Here is a 16,856-nt window from a genome sequence, read left to right as displayed (position 1 = left end):
GGAATTTTTCTTTTTGTTTCTTATTTGAAGTATCTGGGTCTTACACACAGCTTGGCCCAGAGTGCTCTTCCACAAGAGAAACATCTGACTCCCCAGCCTAGCGGCTGTCCATCTCCAACTTTTGCATAAGAGTCCTAAGTCTGATGGTAGACTTTCACTTGCACTGCAGACATCTACAGCGCAACATTCTGTTATTGTGGAACAAGCTGATTTCATCTCTGGATAGACCAATTCATCTGTCATGGAGGATCAGGTTGTACCTGGCCTGTTGGATCAGGGATGTGACTCTGGAGTTGGAAGTCCTTCCTTTCCAACTTTTGGAGGATCCACACAACAGATGCCAGCCTGTTGGGCTGGGGATGAATCTTTGGTACCCTGTCATGGAAACTTGGTTTTTGGAATGTTGACCTCTAACTTTCCTTATGAAACTTCAGATGATTTTGCGGTCTCTGCAGCATTGGACCATCTGACTTGGAAGGTCATCCGATATCAGTTGGACAACTCCATGGTAGTGGCATTCATCAGTCATTGGAGAGGAACTAGAGGTTTTGCCATGGCAAGATGTTGATTGGATCCTGACTTGGGCAGAACCTAATGTTCCAGCCTTGTCAGACATGCACATTCCAGGCATATACAGTTTGCAAGGGGAAAGAGCGAACAAGCGCCATTTAGGTGTGGTATTAAAATCAACGTTTTAATGTTCACAAAAGGAGATGTAATAGGGCATGTAGCACCAAGCAAATGGCTGTCATCAGTCCAGGTTCCTGTGCGCCGGATGGACAAGGCTGTGGGCACGCTTGTGGGCAGTTTTGGAGGCTTGCAGGGCTTCCTGATCAGCGTTGAATGCAGCTCGCGGGTGAAAGTGATGTCACGCTGGATATGACTAACAATGGCCTGAAGAAAGAGCATGCTCTGCAATACGTCGCCATTATTTTTCATATCTCACCTGGATGTGGGAAGCTATACCAATACCTGCATTAAAGGTAATGGATGCAGTGTGTTTTAACAACAAATTGGATACGTTTTCCTCCAGGTCAAGGTGAAGGGCATCCCATTGGCTGTTAAAGCCTGGGTTCTGAGGTACACAGGTTCCTGAGTCTGTGATTCCTACAATGCTAAAAGCTAAGACATCCAGTTCCCTCAAGGTCTATCATCAGACGTGGAAGGCATATGTCACTAGATGTGAGTCTCAGGTCTTCCACCCCGGTGGAATGGAGTTTCTATGTGTGACGAATCCTCTCCTTCCTGCAGCTCGGTCTGGACCAGTGTTTGGCTCTCTCAGAACTATCTTGGATTAGGTTTCTAACCTTTCTATTCTTTGTTAGAGGTCTGCTATGTAGCTCCCCCTGTCTGTTCTTTTTTGACTCTCTATCATCTGAAACTGTTTTTTGTTTTTTTTTTTTTTTTTTTTTTTTTTTTTTTTTTTCTTTCGGAGCTTCAAAAACCACTACTTGAACCCATTAAACACATTAATCTCTGCTCTTGACCACAATGTGGTGGTTCTCATAATCATCACTTCTGAAAGGTGAGTGTCTGAACTGGCAGCCTTATCTTGCAAGGAGCCCCTTCTAGTTTTGAATAAAGACAAGGTAGTTTGGAGGCCTAGGGTAGTTTCTGTCTTTTACTACAGCTAGTACCCTTTGTCTACTTCCAGTTCCCTACCAAGGATGTGTATGTTGTTCAGGCTGTGAATCACTCTTAGCCACGGCTTCCCTTTTTTTTTTTTTTTTTTTTTTTTTTTTTTTTTTTTTTTTTTGAATGACTAGAAACTGATCATTGAAAGCACCCCATCACATGGTTGAGATACCATTTTCAACCAACTTTTGCTGCACAGTTTGGTCTGTTAAAGGAAGTTGAAAAATAACAGGATCAACAGGTAAAAAGGCCTTTTAAAGTAGAACTATACTCACTCCAGAGATGCAACATCTGTGAGCTTCTTCCCTGGAATCTTCTTTTGGTATTTTATCTTCTGTCTCTTAAAGTGGTGGTAGTAAACTGCCAAAAAAAAAAAAAAAAAATGTCCCTTGCAAAATGACATAATGTGCTAGCATATTATGAAAGACTTAGCTTAGAATGAAGCACTCCAGCAGCGCGCTGTCACCGCTGACAGAACTTCCATCTTCACCCGGTCTTCCTTCCAGGTTCGTGGGGTTCGGCTGTTAGTTTGGCCGAGCCATGATCACATCACTCCCTCACATGCGTGCAGGATTCATGGCCGCTGCACGGTTCCGTTAATGGACGGCAAGCTGCCCATTGAGAGTGCAGTGTGCATGTGCCAGTGGCATCATCGGCTGCTACTATAGTAAGTATCTTCTAAACTGTGCATGTTTTAGGAGGTATGTACTGTACCTATGAGTAAACTTTATTTTAGGCTTACCTATAGGTACAAGTAAACAAGGCAGGCTTTACTACCACTTTAACCAGGTGAGGAGGATATTAACTCATCCTGGCAGCAAAGCATGCTAAGACTGTTCACAGAACTGTTGTCTAAGTAAATGGTGAAGAACAGTTAAAATGTCTATGGTCAATTTAAAATTCTATATTAATCTCCACAAACTTCAAGTTCATTCAGAATAATAGAAGCAAGCTAGAAATAATTGAAAAACAGTGTGAAGTATTACACACATTTACTTCCTTGAAATCTGTGAAATGTATCTACTATGCCTGGTTGATGAGCACTGCTGTGTCACACATTTCACAGAGCTGCCTTCTGAACGACAGGTGCTGAGAGGAGGGGTTTCAGGAGGCAGAGGCAGCACAGCTGTCACTGCTTGCAGGCAACAAGGTTCTATGGGATATGTACTCCTTAGAAATTGAAAGTAAACAGCAGAGGAGAAGCTGCAGAGCATGCAGGAAATCCAGGACGTTGAGCAAAGAGATGGCCAGGGGACGGGCTGCATTCACAGTATGCAAGGAGATTTTTAAAGTAAACCTATATTGAATTTTCAAAGATAACTATTGTTTGTATTGAAAGTGTATGTTGTGGCCATGAAACTCCATTAACCTCTTCACGCCGGCCGCACACAAATGTGCGGCGTCTTGGCCTAGACTTTTAGCGGCCGCACATTTGTGTTCAATTAAAAAAAAAAAAAAAACCCTATGTGCTGAGAGCGCGCGCCCTGCACGCTCTCAGCACACATGTCCGGTTCTCACGGAAAGGTCCCGGTCTCTTTCGATCGGGACCTTTCCCGATCATGTGATGGGGTTAAGAATGTTTTATTGCAGAAGAGACTTGGTAGGTCTTAAAAGGCCTACCTGCCCACAAATTTCCTTTGGTAAGTGGGGTAGGTGGGTATCAACATTCTGATCTTGTCATTATTACAGTGAGCTCCTACCTTCCTGTGGTGGTATTGCATCTGACTGCCATTGTTGCACTGCCTGAGTTCTCACCTGCTGGACTACAGTACACCTTTCCCCCTCTTCAATTCCGTGAAATCCTGTAGTGACTTTGGAGCTAGGATGAACAACTGAGGTGGGAGAGCAGGTTTTCAACATACTCAGAAGTGCTGGGTACCTGTAGTGGTTGGAGATCTGTAAAACATAAGAGTTTTAAGATGCGGGCTGCCGGAAAAGTAAGTATATATCTGCTTCAAGCTCGGTTGAATTTAAAGAAGTCTAACTTTAAAAAAAAAAATAAAAGCCTTTTACCTTTTTTTTTTTTTTTTTTTTTTTTTTTTTTTTCATTTTCTGTATGAGCCTGGAAATCATTGCACCAGCAATCAGGAGATCGCTGCTACCATGCAGGACTTCTGTAGACTGTCAGTGTAAGGTGTCTGCCCATACATCGTACGGGCAGGCAGTTACACTCTGACAGGAAGAATCCATGAACTACTAGAGCACTCGACAGCACTGTGTTAGTTCCTTGAGAACTACAAGCTGATATCTGCAAAGGATGTCGGTACTTTTAGTTGATTCATTCACAAAACTCTGCCATCCTTTCAAAAAGTGACAGTTGGTACAGGGGACTTCTCCCCGTACTGATGTCACAGGGAGAGAGGGGATCGATGAGTGGGTGCAGCAGTGGGAACATGTTCCACCCTAAAAACAGCTGAACATGTAACATGTTCCCAAAGGAGAGCTTGTCCTTTAAGTTGGAGATTGTAATGTTTCCTTCAGATAATTTTAAGCAATTCTTTCCACATAGCTGATGCTCTTTATTCCCCTTTACAGTATAGCATTAGTAAATGTAACAATCCTATAAGATTTATAGAAAATAAAGTCCATGCATTCCACTTAATGTGTGGAAGACTGATTTCCCTGATTGTAGGGACTATACAGTAGGTGCTGTTTTGCTATGCTATGATTCTGTTCTGATAATATAAATATTTTCTTTGCTTGTTACCCAAATAATTTTAATTTTGAAGGGATGCAAACTTTTATCTAGACATTTAAAGTCGGTCGTGCATTTTGTATGGTAATTATTAGTTCTCCTTCCCAGAGAAATAAGTCCTTTTTTTTTTTTTTTTTTTTTTTCCTTGAAAGTGAGACTGCCTAGAGATGCTGTTATGTTGCTATCTTCGCAATGCTCTTTACAGCTCTTCTCCACTTTAGCTTTCAGAATTTCATATTGAGTGTCCGAAATCAAAGCCGAGTTTCTAAAGTAGAGGGCTGCAGGCATGCTGCGTGGGGTTTTTAACACAGCTGATTCCAACTCGCCCTCACTTTTTTCCCTCCCATACTTTCTCCCTGTAGATCGACAGAAGGATATTGGCATTCATGGAGAGAAAGCAAGCAGAGATCAATGAAAACAACGTCCGGGAGTTCTGCAACGTTATTGATTGTAATCAAGGTAAATGCTCCTACAGTCAGTCCATTTCCCAGTGATCTCAGCCAGAGATATGACTCAAAATGCCTGCTCTCTGTCTGATTCATGGCTTTTTACAGCTAGCAGCTCACTTCAATTCATCTAGCAGAAAAAAAGCGAGATGAAATTGCAGCACAAACACGCCACAAACACCAGCTTACTTTCATTTTTGTTGCATATAAAACTGACGGCAGCAGAACCTGACAGTTGTTGCAAATTGATGATTGTAAATTGCAACTGGCATCCTGTCACTTAAAAATCATATTGATCTTGAGAAGTAATTTGTGCTGCATATAGACGTTAGAAAAGTAAAGTAATGACTGCTAATTTAAAAACAAAATATCCCTGTTTTATATGGTTTCAGTTTTAGTTGCTTTCTAATGGTTACCATTGTTTTGTCCTTTTTCAGTGTCATAGGTGTGTGAGAATCTACATATTTTGTTTCAAACACAAGCATCTTATGGGGTAACAGTGAAATAATTTACCTAGAATGCTTGATGCTTTATAGTTTGGAGCACCAAGGGCATGACCAAACAGGCTAGTTTAGGTCAATTATTTTTGTTAAATGCATGGTTATGGGGCAGTTTCAGAACTCACTTGAATGGGTCCCTTTTCGATAGGGAGTAGTGCCGGCCAAGTGTGACAGGGGGTATAATTCCTGCTGTGCCCATAAAGCAAAGCATCATGGCTGTGGCACCCCCGGCCGCTGACTTCCCAGCTAAAGAAGTTGAGGAGTGGTACTGCGAGGTACTACCCCCCCCCCCCCCCCTCCATAGCAAATGGAAACAAGGCATTGAAACATAGAATTTATAAAGTGACCTTTTGTACATTCTTTGCCTTGGGATCATTAAAGTATATGTAAACCCCCCTCATCATGTAAAACAACCCATTCAGTTTAAATTATAAATGAATGGTAAAAATATTTTGTGTATAGATCGATATAAAGAAAAATTTAAACACCCATTTTCACCCTTTTTTTTTTTTTTTAAGTGATCACATTTCTTCTGTTCTCCGCTTCATAAGGAGCTGGGGAAGGAGAAACGGCAGGATACTGATCTTCCCAGTGAATGACTGTGCAGCAGGGGGAGCGTGTTAGCACAAGCCTGATCATTGAATTTGCTCCCAGCACAGCCAGAAAACTGGCTCTCATGTCTAATGTGGTCAGTTTTTTAATAGGAAAGCAGAGGGACTGGCAAAACATTAAGGATTTCACACAAGGGAGGGAAAACAAAGAACAAAATACTTTTTCATACAAGTACATGGTACAGCAGGCACGTATCAGGAAAATAAAAAGCTGGGTTTACATATTCTTTAATAATTACAGGCAATCTCTGCTTGCAATTGTCTCTGCCATCCTCTCTGGAACTGACCCTACTGGGTATCCATGAGGATGATCAATGCTCACACCATGCTAAACTACTGATCTCCAACAATATTTCCTTTTTGCAAAGGAAAAAACAGGTAGAAGTGGTCCTCATCAGCCCCCTCAAGTCGTCTTTCTGGGAGGCATTAGTGGATGCAGCCCTGCCTCTGTATAGACTTGCCTAATATACAATCAATGTGCACTTGGAAGTATGAGCAGGTGTGGTCTCCCTAGACACCCCCCCCCCTTTTTTATTTATTTTTTTTTAATTTTTATTTGGTTGGTGGGATGGAGGGTGCTGGATAGGGTATTATGCTAGGCTGCACCGTTCCTGCTCTCCCCTCCCCCCTCTATCCCATATTACTTTTATTTAATCCACACCCCCTCTTTTCCTCCTTCTTGAGCTCTCTTCCCCCTTCCCCCCCAGTGTCCCTTTGTGCCTCCTACACACCTCAGCTGCAGATATGGCACACACAATTTTGCCTCTTGTATTGCTCACCCTGTCCATAATTATCATCTGCTAAACTTTGGCTTCTTCTTTCCAAATGTATGACTTTTCATTGTATTGCATAGTTAAACTGCTATACCTGTTGATGTCCATTCAATGGTTATCTATGGCATTGTACTATGCTACTTTGTAATATACAACTGACTTAATAAAGCACTCCCTTTTTTGTTTAAAAAAAATATAGGATTACAGGCATTTAAGTCCTTGATGTACTCATATTTACAAGTCTACTGTGTAAGCCTAGCAGAAAAGTCCAGCAAATAAAGTTAGCCCCTTCTTCCATAATGTTGGCAACACAAGAATGTTTCCTTTTACCATCCTACAACTGAAGTACTTGGGAAATATGAAGTTGATGGATGATTTCCCCCCTTCCTCTTTCCCCCTTAGGTATACAGGCAAAAATGAATTATCTCTTTTGGATAGCCTGACCTTTTTTCACCTGCCATTTTCTCACGGACCTTACATTTATATCCTGATTGCACTTTTTCATTCGTACTTTACTTATTAAAAAAATAAATATACTTAACCACTTACCCTCCTGAGGATTTACCCCCCCCCCCCCTTCCTGACCAGGCCATTTTTCATGTTTTTTTTATTGTTTGACCTGTAAAAAAAAAAAAAAAAGGCCGACAATTTTGAACAAAAAACAATGTTTTTTTTTTTACTTTTTACCATAAAACATATCCAATAAATGTCTTTGGTGAAAAAAAAACCCAATACGTGTAAATTGATTGGTTTATGTGAAAGTTATAGCTTTTACAAATAGCGGTATGTATACTGGGATTTAAAAAAAAAACAAACAAATTTTTACTAGTAATGGCAGCGGACATACTGACACTGGGGGAAACTGACATTCGTAGTGCCACCAGTGCTCGGTGCTAAAAAAAAACAAAAAAAAAAAACCTGACACTGTACTAATGGCACCGGGCAAGGAAGGGGTTAACATAAGGGGCGATCAAAGGGTTAACTGTGTGCTGGGAGTGTTTTACTAGGGAGCGGTGTAATTACAAAGCAGTGTGCCAGAGCTGACAGGGAGGAGAAACCGTTTTCCTCCCCGTCGGAGATCCTCGGAAATCACCAGCTGGGACCTGGTGATTGACCGCCGTGGCCACGAATTGCGGCGCGGGTAGGGTGCGCGCACCCACTACCCGGAAATGCAAAATCACGTGCATGTGTGTGTATATGTGTGTGTATATGTGTGTGTGTGTGTGTATATTTACGTGTGTGTGTATATGATTTTGCGCACCCATGCCGCCCTGTAGCAGTATTTCTGCTATAGGGTGGTCCGGAAGCAGTTAATAGTGGTGTGTAAGAAACTGACGTTTTAGGAATTATTTTCTACATGAATAAATGTAAGTTTAAAGAGCAATTCTAAATAAAAGCCCAACTTTGGGATCAGGTCCTCACACCACTGCCCCTTGTGTTAGAACCCGTGATCCAGAAAGAAAATAAATGAGTTTGGTCAGATCACAGGTCATTGTCCTACTCTGGTGGTAGCGTACAAAGAGCTGTGCCAAATAGTTATGTGGCACAGCATTTTTGTTGTTTATCCCAGATCAGTGGCAGAACCTTTATACCCTGAGTTTTTAGTAACTGGATTGAAGGTGCTAGTCATCAAGAAACCCATAAGAGGTGTGAAAGACAGGAGCGGTTAGCCTGTGGTTAACAACATCAGAGATTGGTTGAGTATAGCAGCTGAGTTTAAAAACCTGTGCAGGACCTGTTACATTCATTTATGCCCAAGGTAAAATTGCCATTAAAATATTCATGTTGTGCATTAAAAATTATTTAAGTATTTCTGTCAAAATGCAACATGCAATAAATCACTTTGTAGCCATTACGTATTCTGCAACTACTTTTGTTCTTTCACAGAAAACAGTTGTGCCCGAACTGATGCTGTTTTTACCCCCTTTCCTGGATTCAAGAGCCACATAAAAGGTGCAGTATGAAGGAACTTGAACCCTAGGGCAAAAAAAGTATGTGTGTTTGTTTATATATAATATATTACTGTGTAAAAGTTTTTTAGGCAGATGTGAAAAAATGCAGTAAATTAAGAATGCTTTCAGAAATAGAAGTGTTGATAGATTTTTATAACAAATGGAAAGTAAAAGAAAATCAAATCATTATTTTATATGACCATCCTTTGCAATCAAAACCGCACCAATTCTTTTAGGTACACTTGCACACAGTTTTTGAAGGAACTCTGCAGGTAGGTTGTTCCAAACATCTTGGGGACCTAACCCCAGATCTTCTGTGGATATAAGCTGCCTCATATCCTTCTGTCTCTTCGTGTAATCCCAGACAGACTCCATAATGTTGAGATCAGGGCTCTGTGGAGGCCAATCCATCACTTCCAGGACTCCTTGTTATTCTTTATGCTGAATATAAGCAATTGGCTGTATGTTTGGGGTTGTTGTCTTGCTGCAGAATAAATTTGGGACCAATCACATGCCTCCCTGACGGTATGGCATGATGGATAAGTATCTGCCTATATTTATCAGCTTTGAGGACACCATTGATCCTGACTAAATCTCCGAATCCATTTGTAGAAATGCAGCCCCATACTTGCAAGAAACCTCCACCAGCCAAATATTTCAAATGTTGACTTATCAGTTCAGAACACCTGCTGCCATTTTTTGCACCCCAGTTCCTATGTTTTTGTTTCCTCATCCTATGTATGAAAACATAGGAACTGGGGTGCAGAAAAATAGCAGCAGGTGCTCTCGACTCCTAGTAGGAGGCAGTTTGTTCACAAAGGGCTGGAGAGAGGAACAATGAGTGTCTGCAGGCAACTGTGAAGCATGGTGGAGGTTCTTTGTAAGTTTGGGGCTGCATTTCTACAAATGGAGTTAGAGATTTGGTCAGGATCAGTGGTGTCCTGAATGCTGAGAAATGCAGGCAGATACTTATCAATCATGCCATATAGTCAGAGAGGTGTGAAACTGGCCCTTATTCTGCAACAGGCAAACGACCCTAAACATGCAGCCAATGTCATTAAAGTGGTTGTAAAGCTTTGGCTTTTTTAATAAAGTAGAATAACAAACATGCCATACTTGTCTGCTCTGTGCAATGGTTTTGCAAAGAGTTGCCCAGATCCTCTTCTTCTCAGGTTCCCCACCAGCACTTCTGGTCTTTCCCCCTGCCAAGTACCCCCAGAACAAGCTGCTTGCTCTGGGGGCACTCATGTACGCTCACTCCAAAGTTGGACCTGTATGTCCATAAGACTTGCAGAGCAACGGCTTGGTCCTGCCCCTTGCTCCTTCCCTAGTGGTTGTGCTTGACAGCATCATGAGCCATTGCCTCCCGCTACTGTGTCAGCCAATGAAGGGAGAGAGACCTGGAAGAACGAAGGCCCTTGTGCACATTTGCTGTTTCATGGTCCGGCTCATGTAAGTATTAGGGGAGCTGAGAGTGGAGCTGCACTCTGAAGGTTTTTTACCTTTTATGCATAGAATGCATGAAGGTAAACAACGTTCAGCTTTTCAAGCCACTTTAAGAACTATCTTCAGTGTAAAGAAGTAGTCCTGGAAGTGATAGTTTGACCCCCACAGAGCCCTAATCTTAACATAGAGTCTGTCTGGAAATACATGGAGAAAGAAGGATTTGAGGCAGCTTACATCCACAGAAGATCTGGGGTTAGGTCCCCAAGATGTTTGGAACAACCTACCTGCAGAGTTCCTTGAAAACCTGTGTGCAAGTGTACCTAGAAGAATTGATGTTTTGAATGGAAAGGGTGGCCACACCAAATATTGATTTTATTTGGATTTTTCTACTGTTTATTTTTATCTATTAACAAAATGGAAAGTAAATGAACTATTGGCACGTCTAATTCTGAAAGCATTCTAAATTTACAGCATTTTTCCACACCTGCCTAAAACTGTACACTGTAGTGTGTGTGTTATATAATTTGCCTTAAAGCGGAGTTCCACCCAAAAGTGGAAGCTCTGCTTATCTGCCTCCTCCTCCCTTTGACTTTGAGGGGGAGGAGGTACCTGGTGTTCACTGCAGCTACCTTCATATGATTGGACATTAACAGAAGCTTTGCTTATGCTGCCCCCGTCCCCCTCCATAACATTTTAGCATTTACCTATTTAAATGTAGTGGTTTTCTCTTCATATCACTACTGGAAATTACTCTTTAGCAAGTGACATAGTTCTTATAAGACTCCCACTGTGTACTTCCGGCCACCATCTTTCACTGCCAAGAAGCTGATTGTATGCTGTTATCTGATACCTTAGCGACACAGCCACAGAAACTCTATTATCCAGGAGCTCCTGGATGAATTGGCTTCCTTTGTATCAGACACGCTGAAGTCCACATCCATTCTTTAAGTACCACGTAGGGAAGATCCTCACTTGGCAATGGCGGATTAAAGGCTTCTTAGGAGTAGAAGCACAAGGGACAAATGGGGAGAATTCCACTGCAGATCCAAAGGAAACTCACGTTCTTATCAGGTTGATATTTGTTCCCTTGTTCTGGAGCAAGGACTTGCTGACACAATTCCATCCACTTGATCCAGACTCCCTCACGCATGCACATGTGGCCTGTCTGACTAAAGCAGAATTTTCTGTTACTACTTATCTATTCCAGAGACTATTGCTACTCTTAGAAATAGTGGATACCAACAACATTAAACTCTCCTTTTCCTCCCCTCTGACTTTACTCATGGGTTACAGTAACACCTCATCTGGAATATGTAGTTCAGTTTTGGGCACCAATTCACAAACAACTTTGGGGAACTGGAGAAAGTGCAGAGAAGGGCAACCAAATTGATAAGAGGCATGGAGGAGATCAGCTGTGAGGAAAGATTAGAGGAATGGAATTTATTCTCTCTAGAGAAGAGGAGATTAAGGGGGGATATGATCAACATATATAAATACATCAGTGGTTCATATAGTGAACTCGGTGTAGAGCTATTCATCCTGAGGTCATCAGAGGACAAGGGGGCACTCTTTACGTCTTGAGGAAAAGAAATGTAATCTCCAAACACGGGAAGGTTTCTTCACAGTGAGAGCTGTGAAAATGTGGAATAGACTCCCTCGAGTTGGTTCTGGCCAGCTCAGTGGATTGCATTAAAAAAAGGCCTGGATTCTCTCCTAAATACACAGAATATAATTGGATACTAACATTTTATAGGTAAAGTTGATCCAGGGAATATCCGATTGCCTGTTGGGGGATCAGGAAGGAATTTTATCCCCTGCAGGAGCAAATTGGATCATGCTTTGCTGGGGTTTTTTTTGCCTTCCTCTGGATCAACTGTGGGTGTAGAATTATAACTTTTTTTTTTTTTTTTTTTTAAACTGTTGAATTGGATGGACTTTTGTCTTTTTTCAGCCAGATTAACTATGTAACTATTGCCTTCTTCCCAATGATGCGATTTGCATGACAATGGAAATAACATTGCTTCCAGTGATGCCGCTTACATAAATGCAGCACAGCTGCCATGCAACTTTGGAGAAGGGTCCTGCGCTACTTTGGTGTGATATGGTGCGATTTTGTGGTCCATAGACTTGGTAAAGCATCAAAATCTGATCTACATGCTTCATTTTTGAATGCGACTTGTGCTGGTTGTTAGGAGCCAGCATGCGTCAGCGTTCTAGCAACTGGTGACTCAAACCTAAGAACAGTGGACTCATGCCTGCTGCTGATGGCAAAGAGCCGACACTTTCCTGCATCTTATCGATGAGAAATCCCCGCTATCAGCAGGGGAAATTCTCCGCTGAAAGCAGTATGTAATCAATAGAGCCAACATAAAAGATTAAAAAAAAAGGTGTGTCTGGTACAGAGTTTGAAAGGGACCAAATTCCAGAAAAACACTGTACTACAGCTTCTATGAATAAAGCGGCTCTTATGAATGGATGATGGGCATAGATCCTGTTTCATCCATAGATGCTGTGGTACAGCTTCTATGAATGGCAGGGCTGGAAGGAAAGGATGGGCATAGTCGAGTTTTCTTGATGAAAACCTGTGACAGCCCATTCTATTAACCCCCCAATGCACTAAAAGATTACAACAACAGTCTGGGGGGGGGATGGGGGTGCATGGGTGGAGGAAGATTTCAACTGACAGAAGAGGCATCGGCACAATAGACACATCCTACTGAATGTAAGTTATGTCCCTTATGCCGTTGTTTTTTTTGTTTTGTTTGTGTTTTTCTCTTGTTGGAAATGGACTTTCTGCCTTATCATTCCAGTGCTCTGTGCTGCTATACATGATTAACAGGCACAAGCCTGGCTGAGAGAAGCGCTAGCCAATGATTCCTGCAATTGTTAGTCAAATCCAGTGTGGAGAGAGAGAAGGACAAGGCTGAGCCACGCTGTGTGTCAATGGTTGCACACAGCTGGGCTCAGGAGTGAACCATAGGAAGTGGTTTCCTAAGGTTGCACACACAAGAGGAGGAGCCTAGAGCACCGGAGGGGGACCCCAGAAGAGGAGGATCATTGCACAGAGCAGGTAACTATAACACTTTTTTTTTTTTTTTTAACTTTATAACTGCTTTAATTTTTACACTAACCATTGTTTTGTTATTGAAAAGATTGCTGGCTACTTTTAGAGATAAAAACAACGGGATAACAGTAAAACAAATAACCAAGTTTGTGTCTTCAATCCAGTTTCTAAGGTTGTAAATGCCTATGGGCCCCAGACTAGAAGCAGTGGCTCATCTTCTAGCTCAAGAATGCATTCTCTTCAACGGGATTGTGAAAATCAGGCTATAGAAGAGAGACTACACAATATTGAATGCCACATACAGCTAAAGCCAGGTACTGCTACTTTTACTTCCTAGCTAATTGTTTCAGTATACCTAAAATGCTTTTTTTTCTCCTCTCTCCATGCTGTTTATCAATTAGGCTATTGAAAATTATCAAGTGTTTATGTACTACACATGATACTGGCAATGATAAAAATTTCATGTCAAAACACAGAAGTACATTTAATAAAAGCTCATATTATCCAACTGTTTTGGTATTTTTAAATATTCCTTCTCAGGGCTGAAACTCCTATGTGATTATTCTAACTCCGTTTTATCATTGAAACATTAACAAAATGACAGCTGACCTACATCTTCATATTTTCTAAAAGGAGAAATTATAACAGTTTGATGGAGAATTTCTTTTTTTTTTTTTTTCTTTTTTTTTTTTTTTTCTTTCCCCAAGGTATTTTACTGCAGGTACTTTTTTAGTACCGCAAATGCACTTTACACACTGTACAATCACATCACTATCCCTGCCCTTAAGGAGCTTACTATATGAGGTCCCTATTTCATATGCATACGCATACCAAAACCAGATTAGACAGGATCCAATAAATAAACAAGATCTAGCTTCTCTTTGGAATGTGGGAGGACACCAGAGGATACCCATGTAATCACAGGGAGCACATGCAAACTCCATGCAGGTATTGTTCTGACCAGGATACAAATAAGGAACCCCAAGGTGGCAGTGCTAACCACTAAACCACTGGAACATTTACAATTTTTTAGTAGACGTGAATTTACCCCAATGTCTGAATGTTTGTTTTTTGTTTTTTTTTCCCGTTAACTAAGTTCGCTGTATTTTCAAAAAGGTCTTGTATTAAAGGCATGCAAGCATAAGGAGTACTTGATGCATATCTACACTTATTAAGAGTTGCTCCGTAAACACTCGACAAGCCTTGAGGGTAGCTTGTTAATAATATAGTATTAAGTGAATGTGAAAAATAGACAAAACGTGACCTATAAATGGAAAACAATTTTATAAATAGTCACTTTGTTTAAAATGGATGAAATGTACCAAAATGACTTATGGCACCCTCCTAAACATATAGATGTAAACAGTACTAAACCCCCATCTGCTATATTTTTCAATATTGCTTTAAAGCGGTATTGAAACCAAAAACACATTTTCTTTAAATTACAGCTCACAAATTTTTAGATATAGTGGCTGTTAGTTTTCTTTTGAAGGCTTTTCCCTGCCAATAAGTCTGTTATTTTCAGCTTACTTTCCTTTTTATTTTTGCCTGGTGATCCTGCCAATAAGTCTGTTATTTTTCAACTTTAGCAGACCAGGCTATCCAGACAGTAGCAGTTAGAGGGGTGAGGCAAACCATTTAGTGCTGACAGGGGAGCTTGTAATGGTCAGCTTTTATTTTATTTGGGTAAAATGTTTATACCAAATGAAAAAAATGTTGTTGTAACTGTTTATAAAGTGTCAGCTGGAGTTTGGCTTCAATTTGTTAGTCGAGTCCATCTCAGTCTGCTAGTCTAACACTTTCCTCTCACCCGACTGACCATGCCACTGTCCAAAGGTATCTTCTTTACTACCTCATCCAGAATGCAGACTCCTTAAAACAGGAGGTGTTACTGGCTGGATCACCCGCTTTAATTAGGGGAAAAAGTCTAAAAAAAAAAAAAAAAGAAAAAAAACTAAAACAGCCACCACATCTAAGTACTGGTAAGCTGCAATATATTACATTTTTGTATTTGGGTTTTATATCCCTTAAGTTGCTATTTTCCAACTAATTCATATGTCTTTACAGTGAATACAATGTTAGTTTCTTGGCTGGCTGCCTTCTACTCTGACCCAGAAAGTGTGCCACCATTGTTTGTAGGGTAAGGTCAGAATTCCTGCTTGTTCCAGGTCAGGAACTCAAGTATTGAAGTTATTGTGTCAGCCAGGCAGCTGGTGTTTTTTGTTTTGTTTTTTTTTTTTTTTTTTTAGTGCAGGACTCCTTTTAACTACTTGCCCTCCTGATGATTTACCCCCCCCCCCTTCCTCACCGGGCCATTTTTTGCGTTAAGGCGCTGCGTTATTTTAACTGACAATTGTGCGGTCATGCAACTTTGCACACAAATGAAATTTAAGTCCTTTTTTTTTCCCCCCACGAATTTGAGCTTTCTTTCAGTGGTATTTGATCACCTGTGCTTTTTTTTTCTTTCTTTTTTTTTTTTTAAAAAAAGGCCGACAATTTTGAGAAAAAAACAATTTTTGACTTTTTGCTATTAAACATGTCCAGTAAAAAATTTTTAAAAATTCAAATTTTGTCATAAATTTAGGCCAGAATGTATTCTGCTACATGTCTGCCAAAAGAAATTCCAATACGTGTAAATTAGTTGGTTTACGTGAAAATTATAGCATTTACAAATGTCGGTGTATATATACTGGCATTTTGTTTTCTATTTTTACTAGTAATGGCGGTGATGAGCAACTTATAGCGGGACTGCGGCGGGCATTCGGACACTGGGGAACTGACTTGGTGTCACTGACATCCCCAGTGACACCAATACAATGATCAATGCTAAAAAAAAAAAAGCACTGACACTGTACTAATGGCACTGGACAGGAAGGGGTTAACATGAGGGGCGATCAAAGGGTTAATTGTGTGCTGTTTTAGTAAGTGCTGTGTCTGTGTGCTTCACTGTAATCACACTGTTTTGCATGGCTGTGCTAATGATACAGGTGCCAAAAAAACCCCGCCACTGCCACCATCAGCTGCCGCTCAGTAGTTCTTAACTGAGAAACCATCGAATGATCATGGCGCTGGACATAGATTAGTGAAGGAAAGATAGCCTTCACTCATCTCTATGCCCTTGGAGGACCAAAGCGATATCACTCCCGGGTCCAGCCCTTCTTATGGTGAACGCATACTTAGGCCATGCCCACATATGTAAATGGTGTTCAAATTACACATGTGAGGTATCGCCACAAACGCCCGAGCAAGAGCAATACTCGCTCTAGACCTCCTCTGTAACTTTACACTGCTAACCTGTAGAAATTTTTAAAGCATCACCCATGGAGATTTTTAAGTACCGTAGTTTCCCGTCATTCCACGAGCGTGAGCAATTTTAAAGCGTGACATGTTGGGTATCAATTTACTCGACGTAACATCCTTTTTTCATATTTTACAAAACAATTGGGAGATCTATCTATCTTATTTATTTTTTTATTAAAGTGTATTTTCTTCCAAAAAATATATATTCGTTTTTAAAAATTTGCACATTTCGGTTTTCAGCCATGTGCATTTTGAATTTTCTATTTCGGCACCAGAATTTTCATTTCGGTGCACCATTAACAGTAACTAAACCATAACCACTCGTTACAAGGTATGCAAAATACCATCTCTGAACGCACAACACGTCAAACCTTGAAACAGATGGGATACAACAGCAGAAGACCACATCGGGTGCCACTCCTGTCAGCTAAGAA

The 16,856-nt window shown here is 40.9% G+C and overlaps 1 protein-coding gene across 1 annotated transcript in view; it reads left to right on the top strand.

Annotated features, from left to right (window-relative positions):
- Positions 1–16,856, top strand: part of MBIP (MAP3K12 binding inhibitory protein 1) — a 63,268-nt gene that overhangs the window by 28,193 nt on the left and 18,219 nt on the right. The window contains exons 4-6 of the mRNA XM_089680246.1: positions 4,693–4,789; positions 8,548–8,613; positions 13,287–13,436. Coding sequence (XP_089536372.1) covers positions 4,693–4,789; positions 8,548–8,613; positions 13,287–13,436 — 313 coding nt within the window. The remainder of the gene's footprint in view (positions 1–4,692; positions 4,790–8,547; positions 8,614–13,286; positions 13,437–16,856) is intronic.

Source organism: Staurois parvus, unplaced genomic scaffold (assembly GCF_062004578.1).
Source record: "Staurois parvus isolate SC_StPar_1 unplaced genomic scaffold, SC_StPar_1.0 ptg000237l, whole genome shotgun sequence".
Taxonomy (NCBI): Eukaryota; Metazoa; Chordata; class Amphibia; order Anura; family Ranidae; genus Staurois; species Staurois parvus.
Note: the sequence above shows the minus strand (reverse complement) of the source record. Positions and strands in the feature narration are given on the sequence as shown.